The 21995-nt window shown below is 37.2% G+C and overlaps 2 protein-coding genes across 3 annotated transcripts in view; one reads left to right on the top strand and one right to left on the bottom strand.

Moving 5' to 3' along the window:
* The first annotated feature begins 925 nt into the window (after positions 1 to 925).
* LOC146138351 (T-box transcription factor T homolog) lies at positions 926 to 6791 on the top strand. The gene is made up of 9 exons (XM_083394574.1): positions 926 to 1255; positions 2430 to 2602; positions 2990 to 3158; positions 3635 to 3778; positions 4052 to 4113; positions 4725 to 4792; positions 5432 to 5695; positions 6067 to 6433; positions 6584 to 6791. The coding sequence occupies exons 1-9, from the start codon at positions 926 to 928 to the stop codon at positions 6789 to 6791; spliced, it is 1785 nt and encodes a 594-aa protein (XP_083250700.1).
* A 1010-nt stretch (positions 6792 to 7801) lies between these two features.
* LOC146138352 (uncharacterized) overlaps positions 7802 to 21995 on the bottom strand; it is a 31806-nt gene continuing 17612 nt past the window's right edge. Inside the window, exons 6-17 of one of the 2 annotated variants that reach the window (XM_083393929.1) lie at positions 21841 to 21918; positions 20998 to 21092; positions 16464 to 16535; positions 14401 to 14457; positions 13575 to 13689; positions 12995 to 13134; positions 12439 to 12528; positions 11072 to 11213; positions 9927 to 10090; positions 9475 to 9597; positions 8597 to 8726; positions 7802 to 8151 (exon numbers count right to left, since the gene is read on the bottom strand). In XM_083393929.1, coding sequence (XP_083250055.1) covers positions 8053 to 8151; positions 8597 to 8726; positions 9475 to 9597; positions 9927 to 10090; positions 11072 to 11213; positions 12439 to 12528; positions 12995 to 13134; positions 13575 to 13689; positions 14401 to 14457; positions 16464 to 16535; positions 20998 to 21092; positions 21841 to 21918 — 1305 coding nt within the window. In that variant the 3' untranslated portion in view covers positions 7802 to 8052. Of the gene's footprint in view, positions 8152 to 8596; positions 8727 to 9474; positions 9598 to 9926; positions 10091 to 11071; positions 11214 to 12438; positions 12529 to 12994; positions 13135 to 13574; positions 13690 to 14385; positions 14458 to 16463; positions 16536 to 20997; positions 21093 to 21840; positions 21919 to 21995 lie in introns of both variants that reach the window. The other variant, XM_083393930.1, reaches the window with a different exon arrangement.

The following is a 21995-nucleotide window of genomic DNA, read 5'->3' on the forward strand; positions in this document are numbered from 1 at the left end:
CAAATTCCTCATATGACATAATAAAAAATTATCAAATTAAGTCCTATTTGTTATTTACATAGCTATGGTGGCAACGGATAAAAACTTTTGACGTCCCCATTTTATTCATTAGCCATAAAATTAAACGAAGTAACAACTGTAAAGGTATTTTAAGTGCACATTATTTGTTTTTGTCATTCTGATTGGCTGCCTAATGAATTACATTGCTATCATAAAGGAAGCGTCTCTAAGTGAATTTTAAAAATCATTTCTGAAAAACAGGCATATTTGGGTCAACGAACATGCATTAACACAAGTTAGTTGTTCTTAAGGCATGAGAATATATTGAACACGTGCAACCAAATCTTTTTTGCAGTTTCTGACCTAACCTTCATATTTCGCATTACCTGTTGCAGAATTTAATCCCACTGTGCCCTTCGTTCGAGAAGGAATATTAAGCCGATTTTTTAATATTACAGTAGAAAAAGTAAAAAAAAAAACGAATTTATATTTAAGTAATGTCGCAACAACAAAATGTAAGCGAACGTTTTTTTCACCGGACGTTTACTTTTAAAGCCTAATTCTGGAAAAACACAAAAGGTTGTAAATAAAACCATGCGTGATATAATAATGTATTTTCACTTTTACAGTAGTAAATGAGATTAGGGCACCAATCTAATAAATTACGCGTAATCGATCTAACATTAGCACAAAAAAGAAACGCCAGTGAATTTTTATATTTTAAACAACAACAATATGTATTAGGAAATTTATAAAAGATTCTGTTAAGGAAGAATCATAGTGACGCAGCCCACTGAAATAGGTTATATATGGGATAAATATTATCCCTTTTTTAACATCTTTTAAATATTTCTTTTTGGACATTTTCTTAACATTTAACTCGCCTAAAATATTTTTATCTGACAAATAGTTAAAATAAAGAATTATGTTAAATTTAACGATAATACGTCGACGGCAACATTTCTCATCATCGATACAACTTCCTGTCTACAACCTGAAAGCGAGTCGTATCTTATCAGACGCTAACACTGATCACACACAGCAGCCAATCAACTCCAATGCAAAGAAACAAATCAACGCGCGCCATTCCGCTTTCCACGCTCTCACAATCGAAAACTGCCACGTGGCAGCGTCACACAATAGCGAGAGTGGAAGTTTAATCGGAAAAACCAACATGCGCGTGCCGCTTCTGCAAACAGGGGGGACGGTCTCCCCCCGAGCGTCCAAACACCCCCGAGAAGGCTCCGCGGGCCAGGTAGGCGCAATCGTGGCCTCCCGCTGTTCCAGTTGGGCCAAGGCGCCCGATCGCTAGGCCGGGAAGAAGTTGCGAATTTACGTTTCTCGTCTCCCTATAAACCTTGCACCAACGTGCCACATCACATCATACCGGCTTCTGGCGTTTTAGCTGTCTGGTGCGATTTCGTGGGACTCCACACTGCCGAGGCTCGCCATCAGTGAACTCGAAATATCACGGTGCCGCGATATTTCGAAGACAGTCGCGTATTTTCGTGCTGGAGTGATGTGCGATTTGTCGCCTTCCCAGCTCTTTGCAAGGGCCGGGCGCAGACAGACAGGATTTTCTTTTGGTTTTGGCGAAAACCTGCAAAATAAACTTGACAGCGAAGTATGAAAACTCATAGGGGCGTATGAACAGTGTTTTCGCATAGTATGAGCAAGTTGTTTGAGTATGTTCGCGAGATAGTGCAAGAAAAGCGGAAATATTTATTATATTGATTTTCTAAATTGGCAGGCAAGTGCAGCAATCCTATTTGTACAAAATAAAAACAATTAGTCCGTTTTGGTACCAAAAAAATCAAACTTAGTGCTACCAAAAAAATAGCATTTCAGATTTTTATTTAATTTGAACTAATACAATTAACACTAGTATGCTATTATTGCTGTACTATGCTACGTTTTTCCTTATGTAGTAAGACCTAAGTTTTTTTAAATAGTTTTTCAGATACCTTCTTGGTTTTAAAAACAATCTAATTTTAACGTTTTAATAGAAACAAAAAATAGAAAATATAATAGTGGTAGGTCTAAATTCAAAAAGTTGTGTTTTTATCTTTATAGCCACTAACATTTTGCAATTAAATTTCTGAAATAAAATCATGAGTTCCCTCAATCATAAACAACTGAGTGAGGCGATTGGTGCGACTTCTTCATCAAGCCGAAACGACGATCCACAAAATGGTGTCAAGGTACAGTTTAAACTACTTAGGAGCCACCCGCTAATACGTCCGCTAAACATTTATCTTTTTATTGTAAAAATACAACCTTCTAAATATGATTTCTTCGATTAAAATTAAAACGACTAATTTTCCAGTTTATTTATTTATTCATTTGTCGCTAATAATACCGAAAATTGCCTAAAAACTTTCGTAGGTTTTAAGTACAGCTATAACAATATTTAATCGCTTTTGCTGCAGATGACATTGCACGGCCAGCCGCTGTGGGCCAAATTCCACGCCTACGTTAACGAGATGATCGTGACCAAAAATGGCCGCCGAATGTTCCCGGTGCTGAAAGTGTCGATGAGCGGACTCGACCCGAACGCAATGTACTCGGTGATGCTCGACTTTCTGCCAGTGGACAGCAACAGGTAATTTTAAAGACTTTAGAGTAGAACGGAAAGACTTTGTTCTTCATTTTTTTAAATTTTTCGTTAAAGTTAGGTAAATTTACTTGTCTATTCTCCACAACTTAACTCTGAATCGTTTAGTCTTACACAGCCGAATTTCACCAAGTCTGCAATGACAGTTTTGCAATGTTACCCCGTTTATGTAAAAAAAATAGAATTTTGTTCATTTCCAATACTCCTAGCTATAGCATATCAATATAGAAAGCGCATAAACACTTCACCCAAGTTTCATTAAATCTCAACTTATTTAGTTGCGCTTTGCTATGATTGACAAATACATGCTGTATTATGTCCGACCATTCCGTAAACAACTCTACTGAAAAAACTAACAATTTTTCTCCTTTTCAGATGGAAGTACGTCAATGGCGAGTGGATCCCAGGGGGAAAACCCGAAGCTCACGTGTCGTCATGCGCTTACATTCACCCCGATTCACCCAACTTCGGATCTCATTGGATGAAGCAGCCAATCGGATTCAACCGAGTGAAGCTGACGAATAAAACAACAGCGAACGCCCAGGTTTGAATTATCAATAAATTAGAGCAGGGGTCCTTAAACTGGGGTCCATGGACCTCTTGGGGGCCCGTGAACTAGTTTTAGGGCGTCCATGAAAGCCCAATTGAAATATTAGTGTGTTAAAAAAGTAATATCTTTATCAAACAAGCAAAAATAAAACGGTGCGCACAACCGAAACTACTCTATTTGATTTAAAATCAGTTCTTTGAAAAATGTTCAAAACTTTAAGATTCCCATTTTAACTAACAGATCACTGAACAAAAAATTGTATTATAAAAAGCAAACTCTATGCGCAAACAGAATATTTTGTTGGGTTCCCCACAATATCTTATGAAATTTTCTGACTAAAAATAACGAAACCTCTACATTAGTGATTTGCTATTTGTCTGGCCTCTATGTAAGACCTGACTCACAAACGAACTTTGTAATGTTCCACTGAGTGTTTGGTTAAATATAAACGCCAAAGTTTGCTTTTGCAGCAAATCATGCTCAACTCGTTGCACAAGTACGAACCGCGCATTCACGTCATCAAAGTGGGCGGTGCTGACGTACAAAAGGTGATTGCGTCACACTCCTTTACCGAGACCCAGTTCATCGCGGTCACTGCCTATCAAAACGAGGAGGTGGGTTGATGGTGAACAAAAATGTTGAGTTAATTTTGATTGAAAAACAAGTTTAAATACAGTAATCACACATGCCATTTTATTGTATACAAAGAAAATTTTCAAATTTCAATATAATATTATATGATGAGTTGTTAAAACTTAATTCATTTTTAATATTTTTATGTTTACAATTACATTTTTTTGCGTATATATCTTATAAAGACTTAGGTGTAAGTTAACTCTTTTTTGAAATAAACATTTTTTTTGGTAATAAATATATTGTTTTTGCAGGTTACTGGTCTAAAAATCCAGCACAATCCGTTCGCAAAAGCCTTTCTCGACGCAAAAGAAAGGTGAGACCTCGTTTAATTTACCGTTTGTAACTTATTCGCAGCCATTTTGTGTCTGCTGCCGCGGCAAAATTCTGAAACTATTTGCAATGAAAGTGGGTCAGTTTCAATAACAGACATAACAGTTAGAGTGGCGAAATAATACACACCAAGTAGTGATAGACAAAAAAAAAACACGCCCACGTTTATCAGCAATATATTAATCGATCATAGTCGAAGCGCAGAAATTTTGTTTTGTTTGACGTCAACCATGTTCGCCATATAACCCCGAGTCGATTTGTAATAGTATTTCGAATTGCCCTTACAAAATACATATAGGTGATGTTTGCGATAACTGACAAGAAAGATAAGGTTTCGTATCGAAACTGTTAAATCGTAGTTTCATTGTTTATAAAGTTTGCCAATCTCTCCCCCACTTGCTTGTTATGCCCGTCACTACGACAAAAGCTCGTGAAATAACTAGAAAATCGATGTCAACTGTAGTTCGCATATCCTCCCAAAAGTTTGATTGATTTGTTTTTGATGAATAGATTGTAGTAAACTTGAAGTATTGCTATCTTAGCATACCGATAAACAAAATGAGATTAAAACTAATTCGTCTTGTTTACTTTCAGTCGAACCGACGCTGACGCTTTATACGGCGAAGTCTGCCAACCAACTCTGCACACCAGTCAAGCGCAAAGTGAGTTATTTTAATAAAAAATAATTTTATCGGTGAGGTTTTGGACGAATATAAGTGACGCACAGAACAGCATGTCTGCTAATAAAAATATTAAATAGACAGTCTTATAAAAGCGAGATATGATTATTTTGACTAAACCCATATGTAAAGCAACATTTTTGTTAATTTTTTTTTTTTTTTTTTTTTAACTGCTAACAGTATTGATGTAATAATTAAAGAAATAAATTTAGAACTAAGGAAAGTTTATCTTGTTATACGGTGAAATCACGGCCTCTATAACTGCTACTTTAGTACAAACAATAATATATACGTAGTTTAATATAATTAATTATATCGGGTTTGTATAGCTGCCAAATACTGCTCATTATCCCTTTTTAAAAAGGACTGCGGTTTAGAGTTTGGGGTTTAGAGTTTATGTGCCGCACCAAGCGCATTATTTTACTCTCGTTGTAACGTTTCAGTTACAAATTTCCGCTTGTCACAAATTTCCGCTTTCAAAGTTGTTATTTGCCTTTATTAATCTTCTGAATTTGGATGGAGGTAAAACTACCCATTATAAGGGTTTGAGTTTAGACTCACGTTTAAAACTTCAAAGTTTCTTTTTAAAACTGAATTTTAACAGAAACTTTTCATATTTAGTGAGCAACTGGTTCATGAAAAATCCAGCGCCAGATGGCCTGGGTCAACCGTTTCCACACCCGGCCGCTTACCCAACTAATCCCTACCCGACGCTACCCATGCAGCATGTGGACCCAGCGATGCTGATGGGTAATTCGACCCCCTACCCCCAACACAATATGCGCAAAGAAAGGCACGCCCCGTCTTACCGCTCCAATCGTCACAACCCCTACAATGTCAATCACCATAATCCTGCGATTTCGACGGCGGGAAATTCCCCAACAGGTGAGTTTAAGCACAAGCGAATAAATGTTACGATAATGCCACAAATTGCCTTTCATATTTTGTTTTGTTTATTAGGCAGGTTACAGTTTGTGAAAGATCACACTTTGCCTGATATATGACAATTCCCATTGTACTTTAAACATAGCAATACGTAATATGCAGTCCAACTGAATTCACACGAATTGTTTCTTTTCTTTAACAATTATAGCGTTAGGTTAATTTCTGTCTTAGAAAACAGCAAACCCTCGAACATATTTAGCAAAAAAATGGCCTTCAATAAATAAATATGTAGTAAGTCCCCGGTTTGTAGCCTACTTGCAGTTTTCGTTTGTCCTAACATGGTTTTAATGTTCATCTTTTTGTAATTTTAGTCGTATATGACCAAACAGCCTACCAACAAGTTAGCCCGACATCTTCAGCCCCAAGCCAAGTTGCAGTTTGCAACCCTCCAGCGGTAGATACTTGGGCTGTGTACAATCCGCTAGAAGGCGTTCCAGTCAGTGAATCCTTTCCATTGGAAACGCCGGGCCCAGAAGAGAATCAGCAAAACCATTTCCAGAATTTTTACGCGACGACAGCGCCTGGGTACGACCTGAACGACTGTACGTACCCGATGATGCAAGCAATGACGTCATACGGAAATGAGAGCTACTACCCCGTGAATGACGTCACTTACCCTGCGGAATATTGCAATAATGGCGAAATCGTTGACACACACATCAGCACTGCCGGACAACAGTAAGTTGCCAAATACGATTTCCCTAAGATTGCTTAACGGTTTTTGTTGAGCTTGTTTTATTCCCAATTGAAATTTAGTGATTTTTTTATTAGAAATACCGGTTAGTTATGGAGATCTAATATATTTTAAAATCAAACTTTTTTGCGCAGCTTCATCAATTCTCTGAACCTCCAACAACCAGACACAAACATTACTGTGACGTCACCGGACGGAAATATTGTAATGATGTCGTCACTCTACGATACCCCTTCACCCCGGGTGGCCGAACTCACCCAGGGGTCGCCCCTCCCAGCGGAATACAGCGAGGCCCCCAACAACCCCACCGCGTGGTCGCCACTCACCCCACCTGCCTTGTAAAATGCGTCGCGTTTTCTGTTTTTTTAATTTGTTTCAGTTTGTTCAAATTTGATTTCTAATAAATTAGACGCAAGTCGATGGAAATGTCCTGTATTTTTTTCAGTTTAGATAAAGCTGTCAAAATAATCGTGAAAGTTTATTTATATGTTTTTTCTTTTTATTACGTATTACTGTTAAAATTATTTTTTTTAAAGATGGATTATGGCCTTCTTTTATTCACGGAACTTGGATTCTTTATAAAAAATGTGGCTAAAATAAAGGATAAATCAAGATTACCAAGGTAATCTAATATTGTTTATGGATAGCTGACAGGCAATATTTGGCGCAATAGGTTTTGTGCATAAATTAAGAAAAAAAAATGATTTGTAAAAGTTCTGCGTGTTGTAACAATGTCTATACTACTGATGCTGTTTAAGTATTGCAATCTACTCAACTGGAAGGCATTACAACAGAATACAAGAGCAGCACCGCAAGGCTGTATGCTTTATCAAATTAGCATTTGGCGCAAACACAAATCGTTGCTAGAAAAAAAAAACGTTACAAATGAAAAATCAAAATTAATAATCGTGCTACATGATAAAGCAGCTCCGCGACGCAAACAAGAAAAGACGCGGCGATATTTGAAACAAAGTCGCAGGACCAATTGGCAAAGTACAGTGCAGCATACATATACTGGAACCTGAATGAGATGTGCGAATAAATAAACAAAATCGAAGTAATATCACGAATATCGATCGCAATTAAAACAGCGCATTTAAATCATGATTGTCTGTTAAACAATGACATATTGATGTTGACTTTACGATGTATTTTAAGGACACTGCAATTAGGCCTAATCTCGCCAAGCGGCATTGCTTCAAGCAAAGCACAAACTATTTCCACAGCAAGTTGTGCGAAGGATTGCCTAAAAACATATGTGCTAAAATCGCACCAACACATATTTTGGTTCGAGAGAAATAAATGCAATTTACAGCCTCGACAATTATTTTCAATTAATATTTCTACCCCCCCTCCTATAAAACTCGAATACTGAGATTTGTCAATTCCATAAAAATTCAGGTTTAGTTCTTCTAGGTCTGTGATAAATTGTTACAAGTGCACCAAAAAGGTTGTAAAACAAAATACGAAAATTCTAATCAAAATATCAAAACAAGAACAGAAATGCATTTCCGTTTCGCCCTTCCGCTTTTCGTCTCGCGGAGAACGTCATCTTTTTTTTGCTCGTTTGTGCTTAAGAGATCCACAGAATCGCTGGCGATCCTCAAAAGTCGGCATCCCACCCACTGAGATCATCCGACGGAGCTGGCTCTTCGTCTTCAGGAAACTTGTCAAAGTTTGAAGAATCGGACGGACTGGAGACCTTCAACGAGAACAGCAAATTAAATCAGCTAAAGATGGAACTGACATAAGAACTCCTGATCCGTATAGTAGTTGGATAGCTTTTGCTATTAATTAAAAAAGTTTTCGGATCATTGCTTAACTAAACCGACAACACATAACTTGTTTTGCGTTGTCATACAATTTAAACTTAGTTTTATTGACGTCTTACAGCAGGTTGGTGGTTTAATGTACTTTATTTTTGTCTTCGAGGCATAAGCCTGCCTTAAGCCTTCATGGCAAGTTTCTCTTACATGATTTTAATTGTTATTCGAATTTAATTGTGAAAACACGACCATTCGCACTGCTTTGTCGGCTAAATAAGTTAAACAAGTGTTCCCTTGGCATCCAATGGATGTATTTATTTAAGTGGGAAAGACATCACGTTTTTGTTTTATGAACACAACACACTTTTCATGGGGGTTTACCTTGGGAACTATGGGTGGTTGCATGGTCCCCTTGCGCAGTCCGTCCCAGTTGAAACTGTCGAACCATTTATGCTTCTGGATGTCCTTGATTCCGCTTCGCTGATTGCCAAGACGCTCCGAAGGGTTGTCTCTGCATGAATGAACAACATGTTCAGATAAACTTAACCAACGAGATGGACAGAAACAATCAACTTGTGAGATGTTTGCTTTTCAGTGACCTCGTCATTTCAGTGACCTATATCATTGTTGTAACAATGTCGGTAAATGATTTGAAAGTCGCTGTTTTTAAAATACTAGACTTAACTTTAGTCATTTCGTTAAACGACTTTACTTTACTTAATTTTTGTTAAGAAATGTCCTGGCTTGGATTTAACCCGTTTCTTCTGTTAAAGTTAAGTGAGTTAATAAATAACTTTGGTTTTTGGTCTTTGCTGTGCGAAATTGTTTCAGAATGGAATAAATTCAACAATTTAAATAGGTAATTTTTTGATGCCAATAACTGTGAGATGGACTCGCTGTTGGTTAACAACGACTTGATTTGAAGTTAAGTAGTTTTGCCAAGGACTTTACTGGGGCTTTAGTTACATTGAAAATGACTTTTCTTGCTTACACATTGATTTGGCTACTAGATATACTGTGACGATGTTTTCACCCTTCTACAAATAGTTCAAGACAGTGTTCATTTTCGAGGTACCGGTAAAACCTTTCCCAAAAGGATAGGAAAAATTTTATGAAATATAATGTGAGCATTAGGTGGTCTACAAATATCTACGAATAAAAATTGTTTCTGGAATCGACACTTCTCGGCTGATGGCAACCAAACTGTTTTCAACAGACAATTTATTGTATAAAATTGTTTTTTTATACGGTCATTGTACCTGCAAAGTTTTCTAATGAGGTTTTGAGCGCTCTTGCTGATTTTCTTTGGAAATTCAGTTCGATCGATGCCCTTTAAAATCAAGTTGTACGTCTTCATCGGGTCGTTTCCGGTAAACGGGGGACTATGGAAAACAATCATATAACTTGAGTACAAGTCAACACCAAGTTAAAAAAATTTATCAGAAAAAAAACTTAACATTTTAGCCGTTCAATCGACAATCAAAACTTTATTTTTTGAGAGATAAATGCACCTACCTATACGCTTAACAAATATTACTTATTATCAGGCAAACACGGCATTTCAATTAACAAAAAAGAATTATTCTCATATGATTTAAAGTTTTAGACAGCCCAGCTTTTTTCAAAATAAGTAAAAAGTTTTAAAAAGGCCAAAGTTGAGTATTGAAAAACGTGTGACAAACTTAAAGAGGGTCAAAACTTGGCCACCAACCTTCCAGTCAGTAGCTCGTACATGAGAATGCCGAGGGACCAGTAATCGGCCGACAGGTCGTGGCCCTTATTGAGGATGATTTCAGGGGCGACGTACTCAGGTGTACCGCAGAACGTCCAAGTCTTGCGACTGAAGCCGATTCGCTTGGCGAAGCCGAAGTCGACCTGTGTTTAAAGATATTTAAGTGGCTGAATTTCATCAATGCTTTAGGAAAGTTGTTCCCAGACTAAGGGTCGTGGGGTCGCCTGAACCTTTTATGTGGTCGCCACTACTCACCAATTCCTGCCGTGTTAGGTATTGCATTGCGCTGGTTGTTGAAACGAGCTCAATCAGTGTATTAAAATGTGTGAACAAATTAACAATTTTTTTATATATTTTTTAAAATTCAAGTGTTAATTTGAACTTCTCGTGTTTGGTAGACATGTGAAGCCACAGTTTTCTGGACTCGTGTATAAATTAGGCCTAGTCAATCACTTGTGTTATTTAGTTGAAGCATTACTTGTCTAAACACAAACGGCGGTCGCTTATAAATGTTGATTTCGGTTTATTTAAATTGGGGTCGGGTAATAAAAAGGTTGGAGACCACTCCTTCAGGACAATGGTTGCAGACCTTTTCAAGCACATAGCACCCTTCATCAAATATAAATAGTTCGCGACACCTTACCAGCATTTTTGCCAAGTGGATTACTGCGATGTCACAAAAAACTAACTTGAAAACAGTACACAGCAACTGTACACAGGGTTAACACATTCTGGATTTTTTGCACTCGAATAGTACATAAAAATTTTAAGAAGTTTCAACAAAAGAAAATTGGAATTCATAAGGATCTGAAAAGTTCTCGCACCAATGAACTAGATACAAATTTTGGTTTACAACCTATTTTATTTAATTATCAATAAGCTTGGACAGAAACCTAACATTCTTAAAGCGGCTCACAAAAAATATAATATATTTTTCAAAAAGGAAACAGAAACAAAAGAGGTAATTTGCATGACATAACTCTATTGAACTAGTTTAATATATTATATTTTCGAAAACATGCTGAGAGCTGAATATGTAAATACCAAGAGCGTGGATACTAGTTTTACTTCGAAACATGCCAAAACCAAGCATCAACAGTATACTACAGCCAGTAATAAGTTACCAGTTTCGCGTAGCCCTTGTTGTCCAGTAGAAGGTTCTCGGGTTTAAGATCCCTGTAGATGATTCCGCGTCGGTGCATGTAATCGTAGGCTTCGATCACGCACGCAGTGTAAAAGCGAGAAGCCGAATCTTCGAAAAATCCCCTGATAAAACAAAGTTAAGGATTGTATCGCGGAGCCCTTGAATGCATACTTGGACAAAAAACATAATTTGAAATAAAACTGTTTGGTTGAAACGACTTGTTGGTGATTTGTACAGTCTAAAAAGCATGGGCTATGCTAAAACTTATAAAAATGGTATTGTAAATCTAGTTTAAATTCCAGTTTAAAATCGTTGTTTTAAGAATTCGATATTTCTAATTCTAACCAAATTTGAGAAAACTAAATGATCTAATTCTAGTTCTAACTTGGAAAAACTCAAATTCTCTAGTTTTAATTTTAATTTTGTTTCAAAAACCTAAAATAAATCTAGTTGTTCAAGTCTTCCAATGCCTAGCGCAGACGCTAGCCCACCTGTGGGCTTAAAAGCAAACCGGTTTGGCTCACTGGATCGTCAACAACTGCTTTCTGAGGCTATGGCAGTAGTTCAGTCAATAAACAACGCTGTTTAATTTGAAATCAGTCGTTTTCTGAACAAACTTGTTAATACATCACAGGGTTCAAACCTTCTCTGTGCCAAGCGCTGGTGTTTTTTGTAAATTATGAGACTTAGATCAATTTTCGATAATATGTTCAATTGCATTGTGTCACTGTGGCTTACATTTGATAAGAAGTGAATCAATATTTCATGATGCAATTCACATTGATGGGTATTTCATCTTATTGTGGAGCAGATATATTTTGATAGTAATAAGTGTTTCATACTTTTTAATATTATTTCATTTCTTCACTTTGCTTGCCCTAAACATTTCGCAATATAGTGAGAAAGCCTGGAGGCAACCACGATTTTATTTACTCTCTAAGATATCTGAGTTTTGTCGCTGGCTTTATTACTTTATCTATTTTTCTAGTTTTATTGCTTTATTATTTGCCGGATATTTATATATACATTTATTATGACGGCTATTGTAACGTCGCACTTCGCGAAAGTGGGACCCAAAAATGTTGCCTACTATTTTTGTCTATTTAACAAACTTATAATATTCGTCGTACACCTTTGCAGTTCAATAGAAAAATGTAAGTTAAATATGTTAAATTTCAAAAAGTATAGGAAATATTCGGGTCGTGTTAGTGGCTTAATTTCTGTAAACGACTGTGTTCTCTCAACTTTTGAGTTAAGGCAAAAATAAATCAAACCTTTAAAACATAACTCTCCAACACATAAAAAAGTAATTAACGAATACGCCATGCTGAACCAAAGTAGTTTTACCTGTCGCGTAGAACAGTCCACAATTCACCTCCTAGACAAGCTTCCAGCAGCATATAGATGTACTTGTTGTCGCGAAACGTGCGGTACATTCTAATCAAAATACATATTTTTTGTTAACTTAGTTAAATTTTCTACATCGTAAACGATATTGTCTATAAAAGTTTCAGCGATTGAATTGATTTCACAGGCCAACGGAATGTTAAAACCCAAATTAAGATAAGGAATCTTTTATCAGTCCATCTCAAAGCACGCGTTGATTGTATTGCTGGAATCACAAACTAATCTTGATTTTAGGATTATGTTTTAAATGGCATTCTGTTGACGAAGATCTTATTAGCCATAGACCTGTCAATCACTGAGTTCGAGCCCTTGCTCAAAGATCGTTTTAAGATCGTAACTTGTTGGTCGTTGTCTGGAATATATTTAAACAGAGAATCACAATCTATACGTTATACACATTGAGTCTTAAAGGATTCCCTAAAAGTTTCTTTAAAGTATCACTAAAATGCCCTGTTAAAGTCGATTCCCTGATTTTGGTCGAATTTTGTGGCCTTACTTTACGATGAATTCGCTGTTGCATTCCATCATGATTTTCTTTTCGTTTCTGATGTGCTCCTGCTGTCTCGTGTCCACAATATGTCGCTTCTTGAGAACTTTCATTGCGTAGGTCTTCGACTGGTCGCGCTTCATCTCCACCTGGCGGTTGAAATATTTGACTTAAAACGACTCAAGGGGGCGATTGTTTTGCAAACCAGCAAATTTATGTTACTTGCTAGAACTAAGCAGGGTAGGACTGTATTTAAAGAGAAGTCATTATCGCCTTTTGATTTAATCGTTTTACGTACAGGGTCTCATTTGGAAATACTATTAGTTTTTGTGTTAAAAATCGGTTAGGTAGTTGGGTCGCAAGGTTATTATGCAATAAATATATGTAGTTTCAGTGTTAAACAAATGTACATGTTTAGTTAGCGAGTTAGTGATGATTAGGCAAAAAAGAAAGACATTACTAACATCCAAATAATTAAGCGAAATAACACGACAATTATGTTTTTTATTAATTTTCACGACCTTTAGGCTTCGTGTAACGCATAACACTAGTATAATTCTTGCGTATTGAACGCGCAGCGCTCACTCACCAATTCTACTCTACCGAATCCGCCGACTCCGAGCGTGTCGATGGCGGTGAAATCCTCCAACGCCATTCCTTCGTAGAGCGATCTGTCCGCTTTTGACCTGTACAAAATAAACTTACTGAATTTCCCTTCTTTGAACAAAGACAAATGGCAAACTTTCCACGTGCTTGACTATTGTATAGTATACTTCAAACGTGGTCCGGAAAATAAATAAAGTTTAAGTGTAATTTTCTTATGTTATAACTGCCGCCATTCACAAAACTATTGAACCACAGTTAATATACATGTCAGAAATTCCCATAGGCTATACTTTATATTATCCAGATAATAGTTTTTTTTTTATTTTATATCATCCAGGAAACCGTAACAATTAAAAAAGAAAAAAATATGCTATGTTTACCAGAGTTTGTATACTCCGATATATCTTTTTCTTTGTGTCTGCATTCAGTGCACTTTTCCAGTATTTTTCAAAATTCAGTGCACTTTTACATTATTTATCAAAACACAAACCACAATAGAGTTTTTCTAAGACTGCCTGAGGTCAAATGGTGTCGGGAGGTTGCGTAAGTTCGTTTCTCCAATGTAAGCGGAATTAAGATTGACGTCGCATGTTGGCCAAGTGGAACAGTCAATAGCAATCGGACTAAAAGCGTTTGTACAAGAAAACTACGGGTGTCCGAATCGCTTTAACACTGTCGTCGTCAAAGTACAACACTCGAACAATCCACTGGGAGTAAAACTAAGACGATGCAACCATTAGCTAAAATACACGTACAATTCAGGTTTTAACCAAATAATAATAATCACAACTTACTTAAACGAAATGAGCTCATCGTATTTCTTGTGTCTAATGCTGTCCAGGTCGCCAATCAAGTGATTGAAAGATCTGTCGAACGACAAACAGTTAATGAGTTTTATGGCCAAGAAATGCTTATACTCTAAACCAGGAGTTCTTAAACTGGGGTCCATGGACCTCTTGGGGGTCCGTCAAATAGTTTTAGGGGGTCCATAAAAGCCTACTTGAAAGATTGGTGTATATTTAGGAAGTAGGGCCTATAATTTTTTTAAAGAAAACAGTTTGATTAAAAATTAAACGGTTTTGCACTGAATGTATTTAGACTCCATTTTACTGTCACAATTTTTGACCGTAATCAGCAGTTTTATGAAGTTTATTTGTACTGTGGCGTCAATTTATGACGTCATTTTGATTTTTTTCCTACCGTGGTCCACGCGAGGCAAAACAAATAAATAAGGGTTCTGCGGTAAAAAAGTTTAAGAACCCTTGCTCTAAACACTTCAAAAGTTGCCATCACATATGTACAACCAAACCTTACACTGTATGACTTGACCAGTTAATCATGAAGTAGACCTTTACATGATACATATGGTTAAGAGTTTCATTAAACAGGGTTGCCTCATAAATGACAGAAGAAACTTGCAGGTTTTCAGTGACCTAAAATTGGATTGTTAGGCTTTTTTGAAAATAATCGAAAACAAAACAATATTTGAATGCCTTGGTATACAAGTCTATATACAAATAAAACTAGTTTTTTTTAATTGTTGTTTTTTATTGGTACTTTCTAAACCAGTGGGTTTTCAACCTTTTTCATACCGCGACCCATTTTAACAACCCAATGTAACTAACGACCCCCTTCCAAAAAATTGATTCGGGAATATGAATACATTTGTGTATGCGCGAAAGGCAATAGCACAAAAAATATAATTACAAATAACCTAAATTATAATACCACTCTGTTGAAAGAAATACTCATTTATTAAATTCATCACCAGCATCAGTGAGATGACTGGTGTTGCATCTTGGCGAGAATTGAGTTTGTCTATGCGTGGCGCTATTGCTGCCAGAACACACCTTAGAACTGGCTCTACTTGCGGCATCATACCCAAGTATTCCTCGTGATAATAATCGTTAATGTCATGCAATAACTAGTTCGTGACAAAACGGTTGATAGTTATTTTCCAGGAGAGTAAACACTTGTTTAGTGTGTGATTTCTGTCTTTACTGAATCTGAGGATAAACATAGCGCAATATAAATAATTGCAAGGATTACAGATTAGAGTTTTCACTTCGTTGTTTGACAAAATGCGAGGACTGGTGTGTACAGGTTCTTCAGTAAACTGAAAAGTGTTGACTGTTTCAAAAAAGGTTAAAAAAATCACGGCCGTATAGGCTACCTATGATCGATAGCGGAAGCTGAATAGCAAGCCTATCACTGTTAAAGTAATAGTTTATTTCGCAACTTGCTTGCTGGCTTCTCACTGTTTTAACATCCAACTTTTATTTAACTGTTTGAACTTAACTGTTAACAACATTCACTAATATCATTACAGATGTTTTTCAATGGTAATTAATTGGCATTCCTGAAATAGTGATTGGTATTTAATTGTCGTCTTCGCGACCCCCAGAGAAAAGGCAAACGACCCATCCGGGGGTCGCGACGCCCAGGTTGAAAACCACTGTTCTAAACACATAAACATAAGCGGGACACAAAATAAATTCAAAGACTTTTGGAAAAAACATAGGGTTTTCCTGTAATACCCATGAGCAGATTTGTATTTGTCTCGTGACCACTAAGGAGATTAAACATACCGCAAGTATTTTATTTTTTATGCTACAGTTAGCGTTATGAACAATATTGTTTAATCATTTTGTAAATTTCCCAGCATATTTATAAATTTGGTTGTAAACCAAACCAGGTCATTCATATTTTTCGGACGAGTCGAGTAATTATACAAACAGCGATCGAGTGCTCAACCCATCAAATGGACATTTTGTAAACATAACTTTTCACAGGAAACTATTTTGACTTAACTAGTCGCCGGTCAGGAGAATACGTTTTTTCCTCAATAAAAAAGTATTGTCGAAAAACTTACTGTCGATCGATGACGAGGCAAGTGGCTCCTTGAGGATCATCAACCACCACGTTGGCTGTTCTCATGTCTTCTCTGAAAAAAACAAAATAGCTATAATTGTTTATTTTATCGAATTAGGAACATCGACAAGTCGTGCGTGAAAACCTTGAAGAGTAATTGCATTTCTGTGTATCAAAACTTCCTGATGCAGCGTGTTATATCGCCAAAGTAGCGAGCTTAACAGTTAGTCGATCTAAGTTTACAGATGGTACTTGATTGTAAAGCGCTAAATGAGAAACAATTTAAACGGTGATTCCGTTTTGATAAAAAATCGCAATTTTACGAAAACGAAATCTGCTTTGTCCGTTCAATCGCAAAGGTTCAACATGGGGTAGGACCGAAGATTGGTGTGATAAATCTAAGCAATCGAGAAATCTTAGGCTTCGACAACGCAGTGATGAGAAGGTGCAGATAAAAGCAATCGCAAAACTTCGAATCCGATCTTGCTTGAAAGATTAAAACAGTGGAATTAACGCGTAAGCCTTAAATGCGAGTTCAACAGTAAAGGCGGGCTAAGACGTTCGCAATGGTTGTAAAGGTCAGGTTTAACGATTCGAGAAAATTTCCAACTTCAAAGCGCAAAGCCAAGCCTGATATATGGAGCGTTCTTAAGACTTACAAGAGGCGCTCTATCGTTGGTGAGGTCGAGATTTGCATGGTGATTATTCAATCACGGACACGTTATAAGGCTTTGCTGTGCTATCTCCCTCGTCAGTTAAACGCTTTGACGCAAACAACAAACCGGGGAGAAAACAACTTGACGCAGGAAAAATACTTTGACAGGTTTTAATAAACGACTCTGTCAAAGTTGCGTTATATTTGTTGATTATCTCGAGGTCAAGTACCACGTTTTTTAGATTTAGATTAAGACAAATTTGTTCAGATTTTAAGTCGATTCTTTGAGCATAAAAACGGGATTTAAACGATAACGCCAACCTATTGGAAGAATTTTAATCACACGCCCACGTGCAAGTTTTCCTCGATGCAAATTCGTCCGAAAATACAGAACGTTTCAGGCCTTAACCAGCGAAATTGCGTCACACCTTGTACGCCCTACGGTCAGTACAACAGTATGACGACTGTGCAGTGCAATTCGGCCGCCAATCCGGGCCAGAAAAGCATCACAGCAAGACCTTGGCGCATGTCAAAGGCACTATCTGCTCAATCGACTCGGGCGCCCATCAAACGAGCACGATCAATTATACGCGGCTCGGGATTGGCCAAATCGCGATTTCCGCGCTGCGATAAGCGGCCTAACGGGGGAGAAAAGGGCGGCCTGATGCGTTTTTGGTCTCTCGGAAGCGGGCTTAAGATGTGTCCGGGCAGCGCCGCGCGGCAATACACGCAACTGCAATTAAGTTTTGGCAGCCCTGGTCGGCCATAGGTGTTTTCAAAAATATTATAGGGACTTGCAGTACAAACGACAAGAAGTTTCTGTTGGCCATAGCCGCTAAACTAGTGTTTCGAAACCTTTTTTGGCTTGCGGCACACTACAGAAATTATAAGTTAGTTCGCGGCACCCTTGCACGTATTTTTGCTGAATGGTTAACTGTAACGTTACAATAGGCACGACTGAAACAGCACATTAACTGTGTAACAAGGTTGATAAATTGTTTTCAATTTTTGGCACTTTCGTACACAAAATCGTTTAGCAATAGAGCAAAAATTGGAATCCTAGAGAATTTGAAACATCTTTCGGCACCCTTAAGTGTTAATAATGGCACTTTATAGAGAGCCGCGGCACCCCGGTTGAGAACCCACTGCGCTAAACATACGTAAGTTTGCATCATGGCGCCATAAGTACGGCTGTAAATTCTTGGTTAGATGCGACTGGACAGATTAAATTTAACTTCACGTCGCGATTGCGTGGCTGTAGCTTGTTGATCCATTTTAGAGCTTATTTAATATTGTTTACAATAATTTGCCGAAATTTGGCAAATTGCGATTTTGTCACCGAAAATGGGTTGCTGGTGAGTCAACTGGGTTTTTGCGAGCAGGGCGTATTAGAGTTGAGTTGTCCGCCGATACGGAGTCTGATTTCTATGATAAGGGAATTTGATATGTGGTAATAACATTTTATCCTCCTTGGTAGGAAGTGTTGGTTGAGATCATCGCAATGCCGGGGATTGTCATGTAATAAAATTAAATGCGCAAGGTGTGTAGTAATATGACGTCCTGTTTATTCATTGCTCTAAATACAGTAACGCCTGCTACATTTTGTATTATACATTTAGGTTTATAAATAGCAGTATCATATACCCGTGAAACATTTTCCTAATCATTAATTTGATGTGTTGCCTTGGGTCATGGTATTAGGGGATAAAACAATATATTTTTTTTAATTTTCAATTTTGCGCCTAAGAACTTTCAGCCCACCGTTTATACATTATCCCTAACAAAAACAAACAAACATGGAGGTAAATGTTATTGGTAAAGGATAAACTCAAAAACTGATAAACCTATGGTATGTGATTAAAAATAACTGAACTGGAGAGTATAGTATTGTTATTTACATTTCAACCCTTCATTTATAAAATTGGAGGTGAATGTCACTGTCGACGGATAAACTGAACTAATAAACGATGGTTATGCGATTTAGAGAACAACGTTTGTGGGATAGAAAATAATAGTTAACTTGGTGTTAAGAAGCGTGCTCTTGTTTTGAAGTTGTTTTTGCTGTTTTAAACTATAAAAATAACTTTAATTGGCGACATTTTTTACCCGACGATTATTATTTTTAACCCCTCTTCACCAGTTTGCCCAGGCGTTAAAGAAATATCCGGCTCGAAGCTCAGACTACTGTTGTTTATTTGGACCTTGGATATACTTACTAGTTACTACCCATGAAAACAGTCATTCCTTATATTTTAGGCTATACTTTGGTAGCGGAATGGTGACGAAACATTACAAATTAATCACTATAAAGTGTATTTTTTGTTGTGCATATATATTTGGAATATGGTCACTGTACAGCATAAGCACCTAGTCAAATTATACACTTTATTAATATCGTTAAATTTTGATTAAGTATTGTAATGTTTGTATTTTCGTTTAGTTTAATGGTTTAATGTTTAGCCGTTTTAGCCGTTTTAATGGTTAGACGTTTTTTAAACTTTAGAAAGCAGCTCAATATTGTTGAGGATAAACAGTAAACACAGCTTTTCATGGCATTCCATGCGCATTGCGCATCATCCCAAACCTAAACGACCGGGGGCATAATACTTCAAATTAGCTCAAATTGGAGTTCGTTGGAACTTATATCATCGCCTCAAGTAAGAGTCCTAACGGTACGATCAGCACAACCAAGAACCGCAAACTGCAGTTTGTTTATCTAGCTTGCAAAACAGGAAGCTAGCGGTAATGAAATAGAATGTGTCACGTTGTTTTCGTTTGCAGTTACTGACAAAGGCGCCAAGAACTGTATGCAACTGAATTGGTCCTATTCCACGATCCTATTCGAGCAATTTGAGATGGCCATACGACATTTTGGCTGAACTATATGGAATGAAAAACATTGATAATCCTACAAGTCCTATATGATCATAGTTATAGGGGTGACCCATAATATCAGACCGGAGCTGATACCCGGTGCTAAGGGGCAGTATCGGTACTCGTCCGATAATAGGGAGGTATCGGTGCCGATCCGATACCAAACAAATAAAGAAATTTCGCCCATGGTTTGCGAATTCTGTGATTCTACTTTGAAAACTAATTCATCAAAGAGTGGAAGGTTAACAATTGGAATTAAACCCAACAATGCCAAAGCAAATTTTAACTACCTAGAAAAATAAACTTTGAACCTTTTAAATTCGTATATTTTGCTTATTTGGGCATAGTAATGACGTAATATGGTTTCGGATCGAATCGCGATAGTTTTTCTCCAAAATAACGGGTTTGGGTATCATATTAGAATGACAAGTTTAGGGCATCCCTTATCGTAAGTCGAGAGCTTTATACTCGCTCAAAACGTAGACGTTTCAGGAAACTCCCTAAAAAGGAAGGAAGATTACATCCGGTGTACATGACTTTGAGTTATTTGTGGACAACATATAAATGCCAAACCAAGATGTGTTGTGAGAATGTCACTTTTTATTTTGACGGCAATATACTGTAGCCTCGTTCTGCCCTGTTTTTGAATCGTTTGAAAAGGTTTGTCGAAGCGCTAATCTATTATAAAGTATTTCCGTTCAGTGTATAATGTCGCGCGTTTGTTACACAACTTTGTTTCTTTGCATTCTATTTTTTTAAAACAATTACAAACGTGCAAATCAAATACATCCATCGATCTATCTATCTATAACGTTTGCTTCTGACAAATTTGGTTTAGCCGTAGAACGCCTTGCGTTTGCCAAAACATTTTTTTTAGCATTGACTTAATCGCCAAAACAAGTTGTTGTTGTGCGGCCCGAAAACTGGCACGGTCGCCGCAAGTGCTGACGCTAATCTCGCGAGTCAAAACAACTGGCGGTTTTGTAAAGCGAAAAGACGTCCTTACACTTGAAGAGCTTTTTCTCCGAACCAGTCGCCTTTGCCCAGGTTACGAATGAAGGCCGGCTCGTCGGTGGCACTTTTCCGTTTCGTCACGTTGACCTGCAAGTCAAGAGAGAAACGACATTTGCTCGTGAGATCGAAACCGTTGGTTAAAGCGAAACACGGCTTTTCTAGTTTCTGAACTTTTCTGACAAGTAAAAAAGCAAACTTACATAGTTGCGGTCAAACTTTTTCCGAAGTTTGCAAGCGTGAAAACTTTTAAGAGCTTGATGCGATAAAACACACGAGTGACGAACGTATGTCAAATCGACAACGCACCACCGCAGGTTTTATGGCGATTTATTTAAATTATCTTAACGTGAAAGGATGGCATAACTTGATTGGCATGATTTAATTATTGTATTACGCCTTATGGGCTAATCATCTAAAGCCGTAGTTTCTCAAAATATTTTGGCTTGCGCCCCCCAAAAAAATCAAAAAATAATCGCGGCATACTTTCTACAAAACATTTTTCCCTTAGAACATATGAGAGGGAAACTCCTTATATATGAGAGGTCAATACGTGAATGTTTAAAATTAACAGTTGTATATCGGACAGTGTGCATTAAAGTCTCACATGCTTGCGTATATACTTTTAGCAACACACGATAATTATCTTTCGAAACACTGTTTAAAAAACACTGATATAAAGTCTGTAGCAAGAAACGTGTATATAGCCTTAGGGTGGGTCGGTATATCACGACAAACGAAAAATACTTTAATAGTGGTATTACAAAAAAGTTCGAAGCCAATAAATGCAAAAGGATCATTTTCCTTAAATAATTTGCAGACTACACGGATAACTTACGTTTCCCTTGCTAATGATGTAAAACGTGTCACCGATGGCTCCCTGTCTCACAACGTACTCTCCGTCTTCGTAATGACACTGAAAGAAATGCAAGAAAATAAATATTTTACAGAAATATTTCTATTTATTTTGTGAGTGGAGCATTGGGTTGATTG

The sequence above is a fragment of the Ascidiella aspersa genome, chromosome 7 (assembly GCF_963924565.1).
Source record: "Ascidiella aspersa chromosome 7, kaAscAspe10.2, whole genome shotgun sequence".
NCBI classification, from domain to species: Eukaryota; Metazoa; Chordata; class Ascidiacea; order Phlebobranchia; family Ascidiidae; genus Ascidiella; species Ascidiella aspersa.